Source organism: Cimex lectularius, unplaced genomic scaffold, assembly GCF_000648675.2.
Source record: "Cimex lectularius strain Harlan isolate CLEC.00 unplaced genomic scaffold, Clec_2.1 scaffold25, whole genome shotgun sequence".
In the NCBI taxonomy this organism is placed as follows: domain Eukaryota; kingdom Metazoa; phylum Arthropoda; class Insecta; order Hemiptera; family Cimicidae; genus Cimex; species Cimex lectularius.
In genome coordinates, this window is record NW_019392633.1 from 259,294 (window position 1) to 284,953 (window position 25,660).

A 25,660-nucleotide genomic window follows, 5' to 3' on the forward strand; every position below is an offset into this window, starting at 1 on the left:
GGATGCATATCCGTCTGCCGGAAGTTGGCTGTTCTTTTTCAGGCGAGCGAAAAATAAAAAATAAAAATAAACTATATAATAATGGTAATAATAGAAAACTATAAGTAAAAACTAAATTATAAAACTAGCTGATTTTAGATACAAGTTAAACAATTATGACTTGGTATTATAATCGTACCTATATTGCCAGGCATGACGTGCATAGTGTGCTGGACCTTTCGACCTCTCCATGTCCACGATATTTAACAGATCAAGCAGCTGAGAGCTGGAAAGCGATTTATATCCTAGATACAGGATACGGAGTTCAGACAGTATGGGACACTGGGCAACAAAATGAAAGATATCTTCCCTAACTCTTAGGTTACAGAGCGTGAACAAGAAATTTCCGTCGTCTTCCTTCCATGGCACAGAATTGAGGAACACTTGCTCGCATCTGAGTTTAAGAAGCCATAGAAGAGTCGGAAGGTTTATAGACCCACTAGCTTGAACATTTAGGTTAAAGGTTTCCTTAGAGTGGTCTAGGGCCTTAAAGAGAAGATACCTGTTGGAGACCTGAGCTCGATGCTCACACTAACACGATGTTGATCACGTAGTCTGCACAAAAGTTTCATGGTATAATTGGGCCAACTCGAGAGGTTTTCTAAACAAAAAGAAAAACCGCAACCATATTGAGAAGCTAAAGTATTCCATTGCCGAAACCAAGAACCATTAGATTTAATAACCTCGAGAGCAGTAATTTTGGAGATTCGGGCAACAGGGCCCATAAAGTCAGCGCATTACTATACGCTGATGATATTTTGTTCGTAACTGACAATCGAGTTAAAGATTGTCTTAAGAGCACAGAGGATCATAAAAATATTTGAAAGATATTGTGAGAAAGGATTTCACTGCTAACACTGACAAATCTAAGATGGTAAGTTTTAGAAAGAGTAGCTGACTTGCCCTCATTGACAGTTTTTCCTGGGATGGGGGGGATAACCCATTGAAAATGTAAATCATTACAATTATCATCGAATTACTCTTACACCTCGCCTCTCTTTCCAATATCATTTGAAGCAGATGTCGTCTACAGCTAAAATGGGATTCGACAGAATTTGGGCTTAATGTTAAATGATAACATCCCACTGAAAACTAAACTCAACATATTTAATGCTGTCTCTAGGTCTGTGCTGTTTTATAGCGTACTAAGTATGGGGATTTCAAAAGTTGACATGGCTGAGAAGTTTCTGAAATTTTTATCAAAAAGCTTTTTGGCTTCCCCTCCTCAACTCCTAGCTATGTGTTGTATTTAAAGACATCCGCTGACCTATTGATAGTATCTACACTGATGATAATTATACTACTACATTAAGTATGTCCAGAACTTCCAAAAATTGCTGCTCTTGAAATAATAAACACACGACTAGCATATTTTAAAAACACGCTCTTATTCTCCCACTGGCATACTCTATTTTCTAAAAATTCCACCCCACATGACTTAAATATTAATCTCCGAATGGAAACCTAATCTTGATTTCCTTCTTGCAAAGATCACTGGATTTCATCGGGAGGATCATGTGGGGCTTGCTCCGACATCAACTGGTTTTTTGCTTTGTAGGGATCTACGTCATAGAGTTCCCCATTGTCATTTATGGTCTGACTTTAATCAGCAACTGAATATGGGTGATTTGCGCGGGTTTTTAAAATGAGGTGTGAGCTACTTTGGTTGAATTTCACCCACTGGATGGAGGGGCTTCTGCCCCGTGCTCTGTATGTAACTCTAAGGTCAAAGAGGACGTGTTCCATTTCTTAGAAGAGAGCACAATTTTAAAAGACATTCTTACGCTCCACCTAGGACAAATGCAATGTCTACGAATAAGAAACAAAATATTCTAATTTGGTATGATTTAAAAAGATAAATCAACAAAATATTGCTTTTTTCTGCGTATTTTAACGAACATTCTCTAAGCAAAGTAGGTCACAAAATGGTCACAACTTGGATTTGACCTCGTTGTCGTGATTCTAGCGTTGTAAAACCCTTAGGTACCGACTTTCGCGGAATTCGGTGAAAATTAATTTTTTGACTGTTGATGTCGACGTTCCCTGTGCAAGTTCTAACATCATTTTTCTCAAAAGCTAGTGGACCGATTTTCATGGTTAATCATTCGTTTTAAAGAAATTTTCATGTCCATTTTACAGTTATATCAACAATTAAAATCGGACTATTATTTCCATTTAAAAAAACGAGGTTAATTTTTGATATAAATTTGCTATTTTATATATTCCAATGATACATACATCGTTAAAAAGCTACGTTTCTCTTCTTTCAAATGGTCTGTTTGCCGTTAAAATCATTTTAACCGTTTTTTGAATTCTTGCCGTTGCAATCAGATATTTCAATAACGACTTCTTAAAAATCGGAAAAATTTTGGGGTAAAAAATCGATAAATTTAAGTTCAAACAAAACTTCATATTTAGGGCCTCTAGAGGTGCTAAAACGAAATTTCGTATTACTTACTTTACTACGAAAAAATTGATTATCTAGTTTACTTGCAAATATTTGGTTTTTAAATTTTTTATCGATAAATCAGCTTTGATAGCTTTTACTACATTTTTATTGGAATCTACATAAACAAAGATGTAAAATGACCTATTCACATAATAATTCAGAAATCGTGAGATGCGGTCTGGTGTGATGTACGTTTCAGAAAAACATTTTCTTTATCGTGCCAACGTTTCGATCTTTATTGAGATCATCTTCAGGGCCTGGGATTTACAAACAATGTTTAAATTTAACAAATACAATTTCTGAATAATTATCGACTAACGGTTACTAATCACCACACATATTCACATAGTTGATTTGACCAAGTAGAACGTCGAATTAAAAATATTAAAAAACTTTTGGCGAAATCAGGGCCTATTCACAAGTAGTGGCAGATATGTCCGAAATTTTGCAGCACCATAAAAAGTTGGGTCCAAATCCGTCACCTAGCATCCTGGTCGTTCTCTTGTTAGTTATTTTTTTTGTCCGATCGTGTAATTTACTTGAAAAAATAATGTGTATTCTATATTATAAAAAATAAAGTACTACAATTATTAAATATCATCATTTTTTGGTAGAGTGCGTTTTCAAATATTAGAATAGTTTGATAGAATTTGTAAAAGTGATTTTTTTGTAAATATCCAGCCTGGGAGTAATATTATAACAATAAGAGGTTATATTGCGATCGAAATTTTTTGATTCGTGTAAACCGGTTTATCATAACACACTTTTGGCCCAACTCGGCAATTATTGTATCATCAATTCATAGTACGATTTTGTGAAGAAACGCCTTAAAACATTGAAAACTGTGATTAAGGGTTGGATAATTAAAAGGATTCCTCAAACCAAACATTAAAAAGTCAATGTCAACAATCGATCGTTTCGACTAAAACGATAAATAAATCAAATCACTTATGAACGTTGAGGCCAACTGATCGACTCAGTATTCGTTTAACTCAAAGAAATAAGAAAAATATATAAATGATTCTGAAATTAAGGGAATTTTTTTAAACCTTTAGTAGCGGGTGATTGCCATCTCGGCCAGAATGCTTGTAAAGGGACAAACGTGATGACCAATGTTCGGCACCTCGCTGACCTCACCAGGACATCTTACAGCAGGAGATGTGTATTTAATTCGTCAACTTGCTAACTTATTAAATTTGTACTAAAGTAAATTGTACAAGTTTTGAAAACGGGATGGGAAAAATATCCCCGTCGAACCTTAACCCAATGGTTTTGTGTCGGATGGAATATGATTGTCATCCGCTTTATATATTGATCTATTTACAGATTCGAGCAAAAGGAGGCGTAGGAGCCCGAGCAAAGGGCGGGATACACCACCGGAGATCTCGTCGTCGACGCCCGGAGGCGAGGACGTCACGCTCAACCCCCTACTTCAGGAAAGGGCTAACTGTGAAGAATTGAGGCACGTCGTCTGCCACTTGGAAACCAAAGAGTTGTGGGAGAAATTCAACGAGCTCGGAACTGAGATGATTATAACTAAAACCGGAAGGTGAGGAATTAAATAAAAAATAGTAATAATCAAAGCTAAGTAGAATAAAACTTTTTTAAAATATCTTTGAATTAATTAAGGTTTTTAGTTAAGATAAAAAAAGTATGCCATTAAAGCATTAGCATGTAAAAGAATCACATCAAAATTAGTCAATGAATGCGTCCAAAATCTCAAAAATCTGGTCAAACACAACAACCTGATGATATCTTGGGTGCCAGCGCACAGGGGAGTTTTGGGTAACGAGAAAGCAGACAGACTGGCCTCAGGAGGATCTGCAAGACCATACATAGCCCCGAACCTATTCTTGGGATAACAAAAACAAATATAGAATCCTCCATCCCAGAATGAATCCAAACAAAACAAAAGGAGAAGTGGATAAACTCTAGCGGTGCTAGACATAGTAAACATATGATGAAACAACCCTCACCGAGACTGGCAAAATCACCGCTGCAATTGGAGAAGGCTAAACTCAGGGGAGAGGTAGGACTACTAAACGGTCACTGGTATGTGAGAAAACATCTACACAACATGGGTATATACAGCGATGATCCCATTTGCAGATTATGTAATGAGGAGGAGAAAACGCCACTCCTATCATCTTCGAATGCGAAGCAACAGCTCAATGAAGGTTTAACCTAACGTTCGGAAAAAAACTTAGTGAATCAAATTGCAGCACTGAACTAAGGAACTAGGAAGGTATAATAAGCCAGAAGACTGCAGTGCCTGGGGAGTGCAAACCCCTCTTCCTAGTATCCTTTTTCACCATACCATATTATACCATGAGATAAAAAAATCTATGTAGCCATCGGGATTCGAACCCACGACCTTCGGCTATATACGCCGCTACCACCTGAGCTATCGTCACTTCGGTCCACTCGGACACTAACTTCCCATCTCAATCCCACCTTTTGAATTTTCCCTCCTTTTTGCCGTTTTCAAAAGGTGGGGTTGAGATGGGAAGTTAGTGTCCGAGTGGATCGAAGTCACGATAGCTCAGGTGGTAGAGTAGCGGCGTATCTAGCCGAAAGTCGTAGGTTCAAATCCCGCTCGTGACACTGACTTTTTTTATCTCAACTAAAAACCTTAATTAATTGAAAGATATTAATTGGTCAAGCGGACTTTTTTTAATCATAACTTAACGATTAATGTCAACTTCAAACACACACTGACAATAAATATACATACAATCCTGTTAACGAATTTATTAACTAATATTAATTAAGCTTTTGCAACAATAAATAACAGTACAGATATTTTTGAGTTGTTATTTCATGCTTTATTACACTAAGAACATGAATAATGAGCAATAGCAATTGTTTCTCTTCATTTACAAGAAAATGTGAGGTAAACATTACAAGCCGTTAGTCACGCCGTGAAAAAGTCAGTCGAGTTTTGCAATTCCTTCTTTTCTTTTTTTTAGTCTCATACTCACATTTATTTGGCGTATGTTGTTGTGTGAAACTTTCTAGATCGACATGGCAATAAAGTTAGACTCCTCTCGTTTAGGTAAGCCGAGAGCGTTTCAAGCTGAATGGCTCCGAGCACGCTATCGCATTACCGTGTTAACAAAATACCAACACCCTCATTCCGGAGGTTTGACGTTCATTGGTTTTTTGCCTACTTTTCACATCCGGTATCTGTTTAACTCGAGCTGTCTAATCTTCTCTATCGATTTCCAATTTACCTAAAGAATCTCACGCCCCCGCGGACACTCAAATATTCTTTCACATACATAGCTGCACACAAAGCATGGGAAGAATATATTATATCTTGCACAATTCAAGCTAATTAGAATTCCAGCATTCTCAAGATGTTTAACTCTGATTCGCTTGATTTAATACTGCAATCTGATAGGAAGAGATCGAATTGAGTCCTACCCATCTTTTTGCAAGTAGACCAATATCCTGTCCCTAAGGATTTGCTTATAAGTATGTCGGGTTCTAATGCAGGGCCGCTGGATTCGAACCTGGGACCTTTACCTTACAGTGCTGAGCGCTGTGTCAACGCCTAAACCGTTGCGGCCACCTATACCCCCTCTAAGGATTTACTTATTAGTAAAACCGGATTTTTGTGCAGTAAAAAACTGCAAAATGTACAGTTAAAACACTGAAACTTGCAATAAAAACCTAAAATCGTACAAAAAAGTGCAATAAAGGTAATACAATTATGTATTATCTTAAACATTGTTTTTATATGATTGTTTATTTAGAATCAATCGATTAGACCCATTTTTCAGACGCAACATGTACTAAATTATCAATATACATTAAAGTTTGATTCAATTTAAAAATTATATTAAAATATAAAAAAATTCGATTCAAAACTATATAACTGAATGACAGACAATACAGTTTTTTAAAGTTTACAAACTATGCATAAAAGAATAAATGTCCAATAAATAACAATCACCTTGAAACAGAAAAAAATTAATAACAATAGAATGAAACAAATAATTTGTTCTTTGTGATTCAACATATATCGCTATATTCACTAATTTCGAGGTCCGCTTGGCCAATTATATATTAAAATAAATTAAGGTTTTTAGTCGATATAAAAAAGTCAATGGCACGAGCGGGATTCGAACCCACGACCTTCGGCTAGATACGCCGCTGCTCTACCACTTGAGCTACCGTTATCTCGATCCACTCGGACACTAACTTCCCATCTCAACCCCATCTTTTGGATTTTCCCTCCTTTTTGCCATTTTTCAAATGTCGTGTAATCGGATTGGATTCTCGGCGCAAATGAAATGGCCACGGAGAGCTTTAGTGAAGTGTACTTCATTTTAAATCATTAAATTCACTAATTTCGTGGTCCGCTTGACCAATTAATATATTACAATTAATTAAGGTTTTTTGTTGAGATAAAAAAGTCAATGGCACGAGCGGGATTCGAACCCTTTTTATCGAGGGTATCACGAGCGGGATTTTTATCTCAACTAAAAACCTTAATTAATTGTAATATATATCGCTATGTACTTTTTCTATCAGGTGATTCCTCTCATCTAGAATAGGTTTAAAAAGGGAAAATACTCGGATCTTTTCTTATTAAAAAATTTGCCATCGGTCATCGTTTCTTTGTGTTGTTGTAACTACCACGTTCAAGCTTTCGGTACCACATACTAACTTAACTCCATTATTATTTTTTTTACGTGGTTTTGCTCGGTTTCCAATCCAAAGAAAGGCCGAGAAATGAAAAATGCAAGTGATAGAAAAGAGCCGGAACAGTGGATGTCGAATATAAAACATCTTATTGGAAAATTCTAGGCATTGGAAATTCCAAATTCGAAATTGTCATTTTGAAAAAAGCAGGTCGTTTTTGTGTTTTTTTTCGATTGTTTTGTTCAAAGAAGGCCGATGAAGCTCATAAGGTAAGTGAAAAACGTCTTCCATAAATAATATCTGCTGGAGTTAAAAGCGTTTTTGAATTTACCTAAACAATAATACATAAATATTTGGCTTTAGACATCATAAATCCAATTGATTTAGAAAGTTTATCTAATTATTTGCCGTGTAAATTTATTAAATTATTATTTGTTTATGTAAAGATTGACTGATAATTTTCGAGGGTGGAGAGAACACAAGCAACAAATTTATTATTGTATTTAATCGTTCGTGATTATGTTAAACTCAGCGAAATTTACTGATGAAAAGAACTGAGAATTAATGTTTATAGAAGAGTAATTGTAGTTCTAGGAGTTCGGCGGTGGCCGATTGGGCTGAGTCGTGGGTTCGATTCTCAACTTTACCCCTGGAATTTCTTACTGATGGCTCATCCGCAATACATGTAGGTAGTTTGATGTCAAGCGATCTTTGTGAGGCGAATAAGAATTAGGTAATAAAAGATATCTATTGACAAAAATAAAGAAAAAAATAAAAGATTTTGTATCTATTCAAGTCTATAAACTGGGCTGCAATCATTCAAAAAGATTCGACTGAGAAATTTACAATCATAAATTTTATTGATATTTCTACACTACTTGTACAAATCGATAAGTTTAGCAAGCGAGCAGAGCTTTTTGTGCAGACAGAGCTTTTTCAAATGCGATCAATGGTCGGAGTAGATTATTTGATGTTACTTTTTATCGACGCCCACGTGTTTGCCGGAGTAACGATTCAGGATTGGCGGATATCGAAAGGCCAATTTGTTAACAGATGTCGGCTAATGCTGAGTTAATAGCCGTTGTTTACCGATCGTGGCCATTGTGATGGTAAATTGCCTCAGGGCTGTCACTTAAAACGTTATAGCAAAAGACTTGGGTAAACAATGGAGGGTGGCAAACTGGTGGGGACGTCGCCGTTGGCAACACCCTTCAACTCCTCCCCACCGAGACAAACTTGACTTTTTTCGATAGCAAGTTTTGAATTATTTACCAAAAGGCTAAGTGGGCTGTGGGGTGGGTCGGCGAGGAGGGCACCAGACACCTAAGAGGGGCAAATGGGGAGAGGTGTGTGAAAAATCCATACGACCTTAGACATGCGTCGGCGGACAATACGAGCAACTGGTGTTACCTTGCGGCTGAGGGAAAAACTACAATTCTAATTGGTTCTTAACTCGAATTGTTACAAAAGCCAACGAGGAACACCTACCCCGAAAATCCGAAATCAATTAATTATACCCACGGTCTAATCTGGGCTTACCTTAAGAAATTTCTTGGATTTTGCTCTTTGATATGGCTTGAACGATTAGAGGATTATCATTTAAAGGCTAACGATCGAGAGGTCTGTGTAGTATCAACTATTCCCAACCATTTGTTATATACGAATATGTGGTATATATTTCGAGATACTTACAGGTAGGTACTCTAAAACAGACCGTTTTTCAACAAAAAAAGGATAGGTGTATTATTTGCCTAATTTATTGAAGAAGTTGCGACATCTACCTATCGATAACCTATAATCACCAAAACATCCAGTCACCCTTCAATTCACAAATCATGTAATTTTCCTCCCGGTCACTTAACAACGATACTCTGTAATTTCAAAACGGATAGCTTCTCCATTTCTACACTCGTTCATGTTTAGTGTGTTCATATTCTTTGTCATTACAATTATTAATTAATTGTGCTACGCGCAGATTGTAGCAAAATAAATAATCTTTACAAAACGTATACATATATACGTATGTAGAAATGGTGCTGTTGAAGAATATTGCAAGTTAAAGAAAATTACTTTATTTAAAACATAAACGAATAGAGTTTGGGAGCTGAACGGAAAGATAAGAGGTTTCTACTAAAGGTGTAGGCATAAATAAACAATAGTTTATCTTTGCGCTAGGCTCAATAAATTCTTTACAAAGACGACAGTTTCAAAAAAAATAATCCGGCCCGGAGGACCAATAATTTGTGTGCGCGCTGGTCGGCGCAATAAAAATAAAAAAATAAAAATGCAAAGTAAAATAAAGTACAAAATTGTCAGCGGTTTCCTTATTTTCTCAACAACCAAGGTGGAGAGCAGTTTAATAGCTAGAACCTATAATAAAATATGGCCTGCCTGGCCAAAGGTAAGACAGAATCTTAGTCTATTAATTACCTTCGGGGTTCCGTCCGAACCCTGGATGATGTGTCGCATTAAGAGGCGGCACTCGCGTTTTTTTGAACGCGATAATTATCAAAACGTAAAAAAAAAACTTTTTGAAAATAAGTGAAGAAAAAAGGAAAATAACTCTTGGAGGCTAGTTAATAGTGGACTGTATGGAAGCGAACAGGACTAGACAGCATCAGGAAGGATTGTGCGATGGGAGGAGAGCTAGAATAAATTTTAGATTAGAAGCATTTAGGAAACAAAATAAACAATTATAATTCGCTATATTTGGCGCGAACACCCATTGCGATTCCCTCCCGTTGTCCATTTTTCAGCTAATTGATCGATCCCTTGCCGGTACTTGGATGAGTGCGGAAAAACTATTTCACTGAATTAGTTAAATTTCCCTATTAAAAATTATGGCTTTGGCTATAATAAATTTAAAAGTTGGCTTAGAGTGGATGAGATCTACCACTCGTCCATTCTACACAAACAATTGCATTATACAATTTACTGAACCAAAATTGGATGACGCTGTGATCAATTACATTCTTACAATTTACATTATTACATTACTTTCTTACTTCTTTCTTACTACTTACTTCTTACTACTTTCTTACTACTTACAAATTACATTCTTTTAATTTAGGGTTTGCAAAGAATTTTCACCAGTAAAAAACAGGTGGGTTCTTTCCAAAAGAGAACGGCATGGATATTTTTCACAATGTCCCCTGGAAGTGTACATCCCTCGGAACATTACAACGACTAGTATCAGAATTTGACCTATAATCCAACTTTTCTTCTCACGTGATAATCCTCGGATAAAATTTTGGATCGCTAGGTCGTAGGTTTATGCGATTCCCATTTACAACTCTATTTCAATTTCACGTTTCCGATGCCGACCAAGGACGACATTCAATCCTGCCATTACGCGACTACATATTTGTGGTCCGTTTTGTACTGTAGAACCTAATCATCTTCTGATGGTCGCTCTGAATGCTTCTTCCTTACCATGGACGTACATCATCACTGTTAAATCTTTCAAACCAACTCAGTCAGATATGCTGGATTCATATCTGAAACTACTAACTACTTGAACGCGGCCGTAATTTTTTTAATGCTATGTTTCAATATGATAAGCATTTCATAAGAAACCGACGGAATTCTACTTTTTCGACAGACGACCGACACCGTTCACTTTACTGGGTCAGTTCGTTTACGTTTCACTCAAACGCGTTCACCCTCTTCTGTGAGGAAATGCCTGTTTTGTAGTCCATGTCGAACCTTTTATCGTAAGGAGTTGTGCACTGCCGAATTAATTGAACTTTGGAATATTTCCAAGAAAAAGCATAGATTGTACAAATTATACAAGAGAATTAACGATAATTGGATTTAACGTGTTTAACGTCCTTTGTTTGTGTTTTTACACTCCTTGGTGATACAATTTCGGAAAGCCCTCAAGTATTTTTTTAACTCTTAAAATGACAAATAGTTTACATGCAGCTGTTTTTCATTAAACCGTGAGGCGTCACTCTGATCTGTCATTAACTCAACGTTGTTAAAAAATGTTATTTATTCCATTCTTTCTTACATTGCAAAGTAATTTAATATCAGTACATAATGACAAAATATACTAAAAAATATGTCATAACGCCTATTGAATATTGATTATGGTACATATATCTAAAAGTGTAACAAACAAAAATATATTTTATTTTCCTTTCTGCTACGTATTTTATTTTCAAAACGGAGGATTACAAGGCAAATTAAGGTTATTTAATTTTTACGGTTGGATAAAAAGTTTTCACGTTTGCATCAATCAGGACTGATATTAGGCCGGAGAGTGATTTTCATCTATCACTTCTGTCCGAGCCCTGACTGACGCGCCACGGCAACCGATCAAATTGGGCAACTGCATTTCATTGCACGGGGTATCGCGGAAAGTGGGGAAACTCCGAATTGGTTCGGATAATTCGATTTTAGGTTTTTAGAGAGCTGCACATCTTTTTTTGTAAAATTCTATTCAGCCCATATCAAAATGCGATCAATCCGTTTAGGCCAAATTCATTCCAGACAATATCGCCAATAAAATTTGATCTGAATTTAACAAAAAATAAATTAATAAAAATATAACAAGATATTTAAATAGTCATTTTTTTATTCTTAATTTCTGTCTTTTGTTTTAGATTTTTTATTGACAAATATACAAATAATTATTTCGATGCCAAATAAGATCGTGATGGAAGACAAAAAGCATGTACTTAGGATAAAAATGAAGATATTATAAGTACGTTAATTTATTTTTCAACCAAGAGCGTGGATATTTTGCCAAAAAACCTTGACGATATAAAATCATGAAAGAAACATATAATAGAAAATAAGCGGAACATTTATAATTATAAATATTATTCAGAAATCGTGAGATGCGGTCTGGTGTGATGTAGGTTTCAGAAAAACATTTTCTTTATCGTGCCAACGTTTCGATCTTTATTGAGATGATCTTCAGGGCCTGGGATTTACAAACATCGTTTAAATTTAACAAAAACGTGTAGGATGTGGAAAAAAGTGAATTTATACAATGCAAAATATGTTTTTTTTTAATATCAATCAAAATATTTCTACTCACTCAAAGTGTTTGTCTTCTGTCTAATTTTGCCATTCTTGCGTGTCGTGTTGTCTTTGATTGAATATAAAAAATATATTTTGCATTGTATAAATTTACTTTTTTCCACATCCTACATATATTTGTTAAATGTAAACAAGGTTTGTAAATCCCTTTAGAGATCATCTTCAGAGCCTGGGATTGATAAACAGTGTTTCAATTATACAAATACATGTAGGATGTGAAAAAATTGAATTTCTAGCATTGTATGAATTCACTTTTTTCACATCCTCCTTGCATTTGTATAATTTATACAATGTTTATAAATCCCAGTCCCTGAAGATGATCTCAGTAAAGATCGAAACGTTGGCACGATAAAGAAAATGTTTTTCTGAAACCTACATCACACCAGACCGCATCTCACGATTTCTAAATAATTATCGATTAACGGTCACTAACCACCACACATAAACATTATCTATAAATTTATCTAAATATTTACAATATTGAAACTGCCATGTAGGTAATTTTCAAACAAACGTTATTGACAAAAAGGGGCGGTTTTTCTTATGTTTGTATAATACCAAAATTAGATAAACCAATCCATTAGTGAAAATATCATTAGTAGAATGTAGAAAAAATACGACACCATGGCAAACTTTTGTTTGTTTAAAATTGTCGCCTTGCTGTACTAATCGGATTGATTTTTCAAAATTACAGCTATTTTTATCTTTTTATTATCGGCCCGTCGGGGCCGTAGTTAATATTGCTTATTGGGATTTATTTAATTAATTCATTCTCGGAGTGGACTTTTACCACCTTCTGAGAAAATACATCAATCCGAACTAGGTTTTATTGATTATTTCTAGACGGATGAAGTAAAAGAAGATATTTCAATTTTTATTTTTTATTTCATTCCAGTTATCGATTTACATACGGGGGCGTCTTTTCAGATGGCCCGACTGAATTTCTCTTGAACATCGAAAAACCGAAACATACGTATTTAACATTTTTTAGTCTAGTTTTGAATTTTTACTCATTTTTTAAAATATTTATTGTAATGCTACTTCATAGCCAGTACATCTTTGAAAATTTAAATGAGACTGATACATCTTATCGTAATGAGACTGTTTTAAAAGATTTTTTACACTGAAAATAATTCTGCAATAAGATTTTAAATTGGTCAAGTTGTGGCACAGAATGTGAAAAGAAATATCCTAATTGCTTTTTTATTAATATTTGCAATAAGTTATTTGTTAATTTTAATAAAAATTCTGTGCTTTCATTTTAGATAGGTCATTGTTAAAAATAATGCCACTTGAAAATTATCAAATAACAATATTTAGCAAACATCAGTTCAGTGCGCAGCTCAGAGTAAAGGATTTTTACACATTATTAAACATAAAACATTTTCTTTATCGTGCCATCGTTTCGACCTTTATTGAGATCATCTTCAGGGCCTGGGATTTACAAACATTGTTTAAATTTAACAACAAAATTAGGATGTGGAAAAAAAGGGGTGGGGAAGGAAGTCGGTATAGAAATCAACCTTCAAAATCCTACGTGTATAAACATAAAACAGCAATATCTCACTCGCACTCTCAACACGACACGCAAGAATGGCACAATTACGCAGAAAACAAACACTTTGAGTGAGTACAAATACTTTGATTGAATATAAAAAATTTTTTTATTTGCATTGTATAAATTCACTTTTTTCCGCATCCTACATGTTTTTGTTAAATTTAAACGATGTTTGTAAATCCCAGGCCCTGAAGATGATCTCAATAAAGATCGAAGCATTGACACGATAATGAAAATATTTTTCTGAAACCTACATCACACCAGACCGCATCTCACGATTTCTGAACAATCATAATTTATTAGCGTGAAAGGGTCGTGGTCTTTATCTCCGTCCTGAGGAACATCGAATACTCTGGGGCAGTTAATGTGACCCTAACCATCCCTAACCATCCCTAATCTACGAGCCGAGAGTCTGACGCCTTAACCACTCGGCTACCTTGGCCCCCCAGCACTCACTTACTCATGTTATTTTGGTTCGTCACACCCGTTGCGATTTTTCAACGTTTTCAAAGGTTGGTTTTGTACAAAACACCAACTGATCACTCCAAGGACTCCAACAATAAGTACTCTGCGAGGATGAAATGACCTAGATGTCGGAAGCCCCAGTCAAAAAAAAAAGTACTCTGCGCCATACTTCTTAAGTCTGATCTGCCCATTCGAATGAACGACCTCTTTCTCCAACGGTGAGGAAGCTTGAATAAAAGTGTCAAAAATATTCAGACAACCAGCCACCCAAGAAAGCCGAAATGTTTTTGATAGGCCAAAACAGCGATGGAAAGCAGACAATACGATCGGAATGGCCTTAGTTGCAGGTTCATCGCCCCGCAGATAGCCAGACCAAATTTCGCATTTTATATATATTAGAATTTATGTAGGTAAAGGTAGGCAGGTAAAGAATGAATGATTTAATCCATATTTAAGTTTTTTTGTAAATAATTATTACTTTTTTAAACCAAACTGTGGGTTCTATTATTGTGTTCGAATTTCATAGTACATATAATTGCTTTGTAGAGCAGTTTGGCAAAATTGAATGAAAAAGTACTCCAAAGAAATAATATCTGTTCCCAAAGGAATTCTATATTTTACTCTGTACGAATAATAGGCAAACGTTTGAACGGTGATCTTATCAGGAATTTGAAAGAAACAATCAGAAATGCATATATATATATATANCCTTTTGAATTTTCCCTCCTTTTTGCCATTTTTCATATGTCGTGTAATCTATTTGATTCTCGGCGACAAATGAAATGGCCACGGAGAGCTTTAGTGAAGGTATTCTTCATTTATCTAGCCGAAGGTCGGGGGTTCGAATCCCGCTCGAGACACTGACTTTTTTATCTCAACTAAAAACCTTAATTAATTGATGTATAGAACAAATTATATTATATTCTTTTTTACACTCTAATAACGTATAGTTCGTTTCCTTCTTCGTTCGCGTTCGGCTTCTCGCCCTCTTCAGTGTTAGGTTTGGAAAAAAATTATAAGTAAACTATTGATATTTTATAAATATTGATACTTCGATATAACATTAGGAAAAATTACATTTACCAACGAAGATTCTTGAAAGCAGATGGAAATCGTTTAAACAAAGTATAAAAATAAACACGGGCCTCATTATTGTAATGCTGTAACTCCCCTCGCCGTAGACATTCTCTACCCTATCGTTGTCAGCGATGATTTATATATTATTGATAGAGCTGGGCAAAGGGAAATGGAGTTATTCACGCGAACGGTAATCATACGTAATTACGTACGGGCTGTATTTGCGCAACCCGTCGGTCGACCAATCACACAGCGTAAACTTTCATTTTATAAGCCTTTCATTCTCCCACCGATCAAATATTGACAACAGCAGATAAAGAATGCCTCTTTAAGCTTCACCGTTGAATTTTCGTTAGAATTATGTTTAATTAACCATTGAAACAAACGGTATTTCGTTCCACTATGAAAATGTTGTGTGGTCGCCGAAATTGGGAGCTTTAAGTCAACGTCCTCGCCATGTTACTATGCTGCTAATTTTGTAATCCACACACCTTAGCCAAAACGTGGATGTTTCGTATTCCCAAAATAACAAAACTGCGAAGAAGTCACCATCTACTGCTCCAGATTTTTAATACCCTTACTAGAAACGCCTCAGAAAACAACTTTGATCATTCGGCGGAATTTTCTTCGGAAGATAAAAGGAACTGCTAGAGCAACCGAACCTGGGCGAATAAGAAAAATTAAATAAAGAACCTTAACAGGGAACCAGATCTGGCAAAGGTAATAAAAATAGATAGGTTACGCTGAGTCGGGCATTTCGCGAAAATGTAAAATAGTCGGGCTGAAGAGAAGCTACGGGGAAAGAAACGAAAAGGACGATCGTCGCTGAGTTGCTCTGGTTGAATAGGAGGCTGCAGGAGAAAACTTGCCGATGAGGTCTCTACATAAGTATACCAAGGCACGTTAGAATGTTATAAAGCCATTGATGATAATGATGATTCAAATCACTCGTCACTTGCATCGTATCTACAAGAAAATTTCCGTTTGTCATAGTATGTACCACAATATTTCCAACCAACAGTTATGGTTCTGCAATAGCATAAAAATCTGACAAAAACATTCATTTGGTCGACCTATTCTCAGAAACAATACAGCTTGTTATGTATCAGACACATATATAACAAAGCTGTGTGACATTGCGGTGGCGTATTGCTCAGCAGTGTTCATTAGCTGGACGTCCGTGTACCAAGAGTGAACGCTTCGGCATCGAAATACAATTGTACTGAACTCATGATTTGTGTCTCACTCCTACAATTTATAAATTTCACTTTCAGGAATCGATTAATGGAATGAAATTGCTAACTGCAGTGGTTTGTTAGGTTCGAATGTCGAAATTCCCATACGAATAATCATCACGGTATGTCTAAATAAAAAAATTTGCTACTGCCAAGCTTTCGAACTATTTTAAGGTCATCATCGGTCCCTATAATTAATTACACATTATGAATACATTTGTTCAGCTGATTGAACAATCAAGATAACTATAAATATCTTACAAAACTATCTTAAGTATGTTTACAAATTGAAATAATTAATAGATGGTTTTAAATTTCTTTAAAGACCAATTTAGTTGTGTTACAATTATAATTTTCCATTTTAGTATGAAGAATCATCTTTACTCTTCTTTTGAGTATCGAGACTTCTTGTTAATTGTTTTAACATTTGAAAAATCAAATTGACGCGATTGAAAATAAAAATTGAATTAGTTTTTTTTGCTCCATACCATGATCCATAATCTAAACGAGTCCAAAAATGGAAAATACATCTAACACTTAAATTCCGATACCCATGAAGAATACCTTTTCCGCGTATTTATCGCGATAGGCCGGAAAGTACTTCCAACTGCAGATGCAAGCAGCAGTGCAGCTTTTAAAAAACAGAACAAATTACAATTTTGATTAACTTATGAAACTGTGTGCAACTTAATACTTCACATAATCCCGCAAAAGTGAAAGTGGTTTGTAAAAAATACAAATAATAGGGGGTTGATCTTTGGGGTTGACTTACTCTCATTCTCTCTCTCTCTCTCTCTCTCTCTCTCTCTCACACACACACACACACACACACACACACACACACACACTTCATATGAAAATATTTAAATTTTTAGATAACTAGTCCCGATTGTTAAAAAAATGAGTAAATATTTAATGTATTTTATTTAATAATACTTTTAATCTAAGGTCTTGGTTGAAATGAAAAAGTGTGTCACGAGCGGGATTCGAACCCACGAGGGCATACACCGCTGCTCTAACCACTTGAGTTATGAAGTCACAAGTATTGAGCCGAGATCGTGGTTCGAATCCCCCTCGTGACACTTGTTTTTCATCTCAACCATAACCTTAGATTGAAAGTATAATTAATTAAAATTGTTAATGCGGGCAATTGTGACTGCTAAATAGATACATGGATTAATATCTGATCTATGTTGTGTATTTTTTTTCATCAAGGATGTCATTTTCATAACCCAAATCAGCCTGCAATGAATGGCTGGATATGGTATGGTATGGTAGAAAAGGATACTAGGAAGTGGGGTTTGTATTCCCCAGGCACTGCAGCCTTCGGGCTTATTGCACCTTCCTAGTTCCTTAGTTCAGCCAATAGACTCAATTCTTCTTCTTACGTCATTGACTGTTGCTGCTGCAATTTGATTCGCTAAGTTTTTTCCGTACATAAGGTTAAATCTCCATTGAGCTGTTGCTTCGCATTTGGAGATGATATGAGCTGTTTCCTCCTCCTCATTACATAATCTGCAAATGGGATCATCGCTGTATATACCCATGTTGTGTAGATGTTTTCTCACATACCAGTGACCGTTTAGTAGTCCTACCTCTCCCCTGAGTTTAGCCTTCTCCAATTGCAGCGGTGATTTTGCCAGTCTCGGTGAGGGTTGTTTCATCATAAGTTTACTATGTCTAGCACCTGATTTAGATTCTTTTACATGCTAATGCTTTAATGGCTGCTTGGCTATCTGATCTTATGAGGATTTTTTTGACAGTGTAACCTCTTTTAAGATTTTCCAGGGCACAAGCATTGATGCATGTATTTCCGCTTGAAAGATCGATGTGTACTTCCCTAATGAGTTTGATTCCTCATGTTTTGGGCTTGTACAGAAAACGCCTGATCCTGTTCCTTCGTTTGTTTTGGTGTCATCTGTGTGGCTGGATAACTCAAAACCATACCAACAACATACATTATATTATAGATTATTAAACCAGCTAAAAATAAAAATATGTTTATTTAAGTAAATATTTTTGTTTATTAAGATAAGACATATAATTTCATGCAGCGCTGTGAACGCAGCATAATGAAATAAATAAAACAATTAAAATCAATTTAAAAACCACACACACACTCTGTTAAGTCACTAGATGCCGATTTCTTGATTGACCGTTTTCCAATTCGCTTCGTTTTTTGAAGCCATAGCTGTCGTACACAAAAAATCTGCCGAGACTAAACGTATTCACTTTCTTGGGTGGAGTGCTATGCTAACAATTTTCACCCTTCCACTGCTGCCGACCATGAGCGTTCATTAAATATTTCGCAACCTCCGCCCCTAGTCGCTCCACCACTCAACGTTTATTTCATTGCATTGTCATTTCGAGGCGGCGGCCGGTAAATTTTTAAAACGGCAACCGACGTAAAACATGGATGAAATCAGTCTCGACACCTGCCAAACGAAATAACAGTGAGCTCACTTAAATCGATACAGAAACTACGGGTCTTAAAGACGAAAATTACGTTATTGAAAACCATTCGGAATTGCGAGTCGTCTATTGTACGATGTTTTGTATCGCTTGGTTGTAAATTAATTTCGTAGTGCGAAAACTATACTGTACTCTTAAAAATGTTGAACACTCCTTCTTAAGAATCCTCTAATAAATAAATAACTCAAAGTAAGAGTGATTGAGCAAAATGTAGACTTAACGAAGAGAGTTAATTCACGCAACCGTTTTATTTTTAGCATTGCATCAAAAAAGTGCTACTATGGTACGTAGAAAATATTTTTTTTCTTTTTTAATAAACGGTGCACCCCGAGGAATACGAGTACTCAGGAGGAGTGAAAGTGACCAGACTTGTATGTTTGTATCGGGAGGTGATGTAAGTCCTTGGCAATATTGGGATTGAGTCTTCAAGGAAATTTGAGATCGCCTATAAAAAACATGTATCATTTTGTACAACATTCAAGATTGTTTTGCCCTGATGATGACCTTAAAATAAGTCGAAACCTTGGCAGTAACAACTGAATTTGCTTTCTTCTTCGAGACCATATCTTGATCCAGAGTGTTCCTGAGTGAAAAAGTGGTCGGTAATTCGAATACTGAAAAGAAAACATGATTTTTTGTTTCAGAAGTAAATCCATGTTTTTCAAAGTTCAAATTATTTAATTCAATGTACAGATTTTATTTTATTTTATGTATGCCAGGTTGGAGTGTCAGCTTTATGAGGAGATCGAAAGAGTTCAATGCTTTTTTATTTTGAAAGATTTTCTCATTTCCTGACTCCCGCCAAACTGTATGTTACGTATTGAAACAGTAGTAGATACGATTTTTTTTCACACTTAGCTTGCACTTCTCGTTTATTCTCATGGTACCTAAAGGCTCTGTTTCTCGAATTACTAAAATTACTGATCTCGAGACTGTTAAATCTAATAGCTCTTGGCTTTTTCATTGAAGTTTATTAGCTTTCAATATACTCGGAACTTTAGAGTTAGGTGATCAACATCACGAGAGTTGTGAACATCGTACGCAGTCCTCAAACAGGTATCCTTTTTAAGGAGCTTGACCATTCCAAGGCAACGTTTAACTTAAATGTTCAAGAACTCTTCTGAAACTCCCTGTTCTACGATGGCTACTTAAACTTTGGTGCGAGCAAGCGTTTCTCAATTCTATGTCATAGAACGAAGACGACGGAACGCTTTGTAACCTAAGAGTCCAAGAGGGTATTTTTCATTTTGTTGCCGTCACAGCTTCGAATCCTGTTTCTAGTATACAGAGCACTTTCCAGGTCTCTGTTTGATCTCTTAAACATCATAGATGCTGAAAAATCGCAAAGTATTTTGCTCCGGCACTTTATGGCTGGCAATATATGTACAAGTTCAGTAACGATTAGTAATTACTTTATTTGGATAATTTAATGCCCAATTTTACCTGTCTTAAATAATTATATTTATAGCCAATTTCCGGCAGACGGATATCCATAACGTATAAAACTTTATAAATATTCAATATGTTGTGTTTCTTTCTTTCTCGTAAATAAAGTTTGTTATCTATCTATGTACGCAGAATACAAACAAAAGGACTTTTGAGGTCTGTCAAAATGCAAATATAAATGATAATAATCTGAAAATTTTATATTATAATGTCAACAGCCTTGTAAAGGAGGTACCGTGTTATTAACATAGTACTACATAGTAAGTGAACGTATTTCGAAATTTTCATATGCAAAATGTGGCTAAACTGTTCAGGAAGGTTAGTAATAATTTTTCGAATAGGTTTTTTTGAGTTCTTTTTCGTTAACCGCAATGATTATAGAATTTTTTTTTATATGTCGCAAATAAGTAAAAAAGTCTGAGTTGATAGATTACTTTCTAAAAATTGTCTTGATGAAAATCGTTCAATGAATTTTGAATTTCGTTCTGGTTTGACAACTTTTTGAAAGGATCAATCTTCCTTCTTCCTGAGTATTTTGTAAAAAGTTTCATTGTAAGCAACTAACACGTGGGATATGGTATTAATAGAAATATATTAACATTTCCAGAGTCAATTTTAAGTATTAATTCTGAAAGTAAACCACGGACGAGTACGAATAACGACCAATGCCATTGCAATCGGGTTCGGACAATCATTCCGGAGCTTGAAAAGCGGAAGCGCTATCAAGATCTTAGAGGCGGCGACGAACTAGAATTAAATACTCGTTACACGCCATATAATAATGTGCGGAAAGCTATTTCCACGTTGATAAGAATCTTTTTCAATGTTTCGTTATGTTTAATAATAATAAGCGCTCGTTTTCGATAACTGTGCTTCCCTTTACCTTGAGCTTATTATCAGACTTATATTGTAATACAGTTTCGGGCGGACAACAGTAGCAGGTGAAATAAATTTGTATCGCAACGAAAAAGAGTCACATGGGTAGGTGTTACGATTGTCATTTTGACCGCCGGGTAGATGCGCCAAGTGATTTAGCACCATACTTATTACTTTTAGATTGCACTACACCGCAGAGCAGTGTGCTCGGACCTCTATATCCTTCATACTGCAAATGTTCCCATTAAACCCGCCATCCTCCTTGCAACTCTTGACGATGACACAGCTGTACTCTCCTCTAACCCCGATCCTGCGGTTGCTTAGGAAGATCTGCAGGGACATGACACGTGATTGGTGTAGACGATGGAAAATGAAGATAAATGAAAACATGTGCATCCATGTTACATTTATACTCCGAAGCAAACCTCTCACACAATATACTACAACAACGTTCCTATACCCAAATCCGACTGCGTTCTTTACCTTGGGATCTAGACGCACCTTAACGTGGAATCCGCATATACGACTGAAACGACAAGATTTAAACAGACGTTACGATTTACTCTACAAACTTATAGTACGACAATCCAAGCTATCTACGAAAAACACTTACAATTTACAAAACGCTACCTACTTGGGTATAAGGAATTGAACTGAGGGGCATCACTAAGCCTTCCAATATCGAATGTCTTCAATCCTTTCAGTCTAAAGACGTCAAATCAATTATAAATGCTCCGTATTATGTCTCCAATATTACACTCCACAACGACATTACAATCACATTTATTCAAATCATAATTCCTCAAAAATTTACCAATTTCCACAATAATCTCTTACATCAACCCGATAGTCTCGCCCAAGCTTTGTCCAACAGAACCCGTCCATATTACATGGCGTCTCAATGGCCCCGCGACCTCCTTTCTGAGGCGTAGGCACTGTAGTTTATTCAGTGAAGTGGGAAAATAATATTGATTATCTGCTCCCTAAAATGTTAATATGTAAATAGCTGTAAATATATCTAAGTTAATCAAATTACATATTGTAACAAAGAATTGCAGACTGTAATAAAATATTTTTAAAAAAAGTTTACCCTACGGGAGTTTCTCGTTATCCGTGTTCAACTCATCCGCGAAGGCCCCCAAGTTGAGATTGACCGCAGAAGTGAATGAAGAAAAGGATAAACTAGTGTAAAAACTGTAACTGACAAGAGCAAAAATTTTGAGAAGACTTTTAAGATTAGCTCAGAAGTTAGAAGACAAAATCATATACGAGCCAATTGTGGAACGAAGCATCAACGTAACATGACTCCTAACTCATGGTCAACAATGGTCCCTCTTTTTTCCTGCTTGGAACAAACGTCATACTTGTTACTGTACATTATTTTTACTTATTGAAAAAAAACCTGAAATATGTGTGTATAATTTCATAGATAACATTGATGGTAGGCGCACGCGATGCAGAAAGGTCTGATTGGTATGCACATAAAAGATGCTTCAGAGCCTGAAATTCGAGGGGTTTCGTATTATCCACGGTTCTCGATATCCGCGGGGGATACGAACCGAGCATCTACTGTCCTAGAAACTGCAGTTGGATTGAACTCGTTCTTACGCCCGGAGCCGAAATTCGGTAGGTCCTGGGTTTCTCCAACTCCAATATATTTATAAAGCGCTGCCACAAAAAAAGAAACGTTTTGCCTTAACTCAATTCTCTGCAGAGCTTTCGTTCTCGCTTTTAGCTTTAACTAATCAAACAGGTATTTTACTCAAACTCATACGTGAATTAGAACTAGACAGCACAACAACATTTTGTATAAGTTAGTGATGAGAGATAGCGTCAGTTTGTAATGGGTTTCAAAAAAAATTTTTTTTAAGTGTGTATTTCAACTTCGAGGTTATATGAACCCCTCGGGGTGCTAGTTTTTGAAAAAAATCCCATTTGTAAGTATCTCGACTCTGCATTCGAACCCTTGACCTTTGACTAACAGTGATGAGCGCCGTGTCAACGCCTAAACCGTTGCGGCCACCGACACCCTATATATTTCCAACTTTATATTCCCTTTCTTCTAGAAATTAATTTGTATTTAACAGTGACTTTATTTTATTTGTTTAAGGAGGATGTTTCCGACGCTCAGAGTGTCTTTCAGCGGGCTCAGGCCTGATCAGAGGTACGCCGTCCTTATGGATATCGTACCGGTCGATAACAAGAGATACAGGTACGCGTACCATCGTTCCTCTTGGCTTGTTGCTGGCAAAGCGGACCCACCAGCTCCTTGCAGGCTGTACCTCCACCCGGATTCTCCCTTCACCGGAGAGCAGCTCAGGAAGCAAGTAGTTTCCTTCGAAAAAGTCAAACTCACCAACAACGAGATGGACAAACATGGACATGTACGTTGATCATATCCCAGATAAATACAATATTTATATTTAAAAATATTTTTCTTAATCATTTCATGTAACATCAAAATCATAACATCAAAATGGCCAGTAAAGAATTCGACTACAATTTTGACTCTTAATATATCACTGATTGATCATAAAGTAGTTCCTGAGTGGTTTTAGTAGTTTTTCCAACACGTTAAGTAGGCATTTATTCGACGTGAAACATATAATAATAAGAACTTTAATTTAGTTCATTCACACTCAAATATGACATCAAGGTTAAATAGTAAAATCACGATTTGAAAAAACTGCTTTGCTCGTAATGAATATTCTGCATTTTTTAATGGGGTTTAGTGTTAAAAAAATCCTTTCTGAAAATAAAAACCAACAAATGATAATGTAAATGTGAGGCGAGTTGTTCGGTTTAAAATAAAACGGTGACCGTCAAACGTGGTGAGGTATAAAAAAAAGTTTTTCTAACATGTCAAGTAGGCATTTGTTATACTTATTCGACGAGAAACATAACAGTAAGAACTTCAATTCAGCTCATTCACCCTCAAATATGACATCAAGGTTAAATAGTAAAATCACGATTTGAAAAAAAACTGCTTTGCTCGTAATAAATATTATGCATTTTTTTAAAAATGGGGTTTAATGTTAAAAAAAAAATCCTTTCTGAAAATAAAAACCAACAAATGATAATGTAAATGTGAGGCGAGTTGTTCAGTTTAAAATAAAACGGTGACCGTCAAACGTGGTGAGGTATAAAATAGAGGTACAAGTCAGGGGAGGAGAAGCCCCATATGGATGAGTGGTAGAATACATCTCCCGAACCCCATCTGTCCCTCATACCTAAAATATGAAACAACCCTCAATCGTGAGTGTTGCCAAACATAAAATTTTACTGTTTCTCCATATGTATGACTTGTGGATGTACTGAAGTGGGTTCGAGCATCAAATATTGCCAGCCCCGGTTTTATGCCCTAACGGGGAAAACGGCATTATATTCGGCGAAGGAAATCAATTTTTTCACGATCCCGCTTCTTCCACCAACGATAACATATATATATTTATCCATGAGGATGTTGGGGGGGAGGCAATAAACTATTTCTTTCGTTATGATGACTCGCTTGCAAAGTCTAATGCGACCCCAATTCAGGCCAGAGGATCCCCAAGTGGATTTATTCTCCAACCTTCAAAAAATCCATCTCTTTTTAAGTAGTCGGCTCGAGGTAATTCGTCTATTTCTTTAAGATGCGTCCCTCAAATACTGGCCATGATCATAAATTTCTTAATGATTACTACCCTTAAGGAAACGCTCACTTGTTTCATATTTTCATTCATCATACATTAATTAGTATCCTACGTTTGTTATCAAAATTATGTTGAAATGTCTATTCTTTGAGAGGAACCGTAATATATAAAATTTGATGTACACATATTTAAACCATTTTTCCTCCTGAGTTTAGTGTGTATACGTCAGCATAGAACGAGTGAATGATATTTTATTGACAAAACGTTTTATTAAAAATGAGCAAGGGAAAGAGGCATAGTACGTAAACACCCTAATACCATTTTGTGTTTGTGATTTATAAATATTTAATATTTACAAATTATTTTAATGTAAAGCAATGTTGAGGAGAAACGTTTTTAATTCTACATAAAAACACATGCTGAAGAATATAGAAGTTTACAATTAAATAAACAAATTGTAATAAATCGTAAATTAAGTTTATTACTAGGAACTTAATCCATTGACAAAAATTAAACATTAATTATTTGGAGATCGTGAGAGGCGGTCTGGTGTGACGTAGGTTTAGAAAAACATTTTCTTTATCGTGCCAACGTTTCGATCTTTATTGAGATCATCTTCAGAGCCTGGGATAAACATTGTTCCGATTATACAAATACATGTAGGATGTGAAAAAATTGAATTTTTAGCATTGTATGAATTCACTTTTTTCAT

The 25,660-nt window shown here is 35.8% G+C and overlaps 1 protein-coding gene across 1 annotated transcript in view; it reads left to right on the top strand.

Annotated features, from left to right (window-relative positions):
- LOC106668791 (T-box transcription factor TBX20-like) overlaps positions 1–25,660 on the top strand; it is a 64,111-nt gene that overhangs the window by 15,051 nt on the left and 23,400 nt on the right. Inside the window, exons 2-3 of the mRNA XM_014397888.2 lie at positions 3,815–4,037; positions 23,427–23,700. Of these exons, the coding sequence (XP_014253374.1) occupies positions 3,815–4,037; positions 23,427–23,700 (497 nt within the window). The remainder of the gene's footprint in view (positions 1–3,814; positions 4,038–23,426; positions 23,701–25,660) is intronic.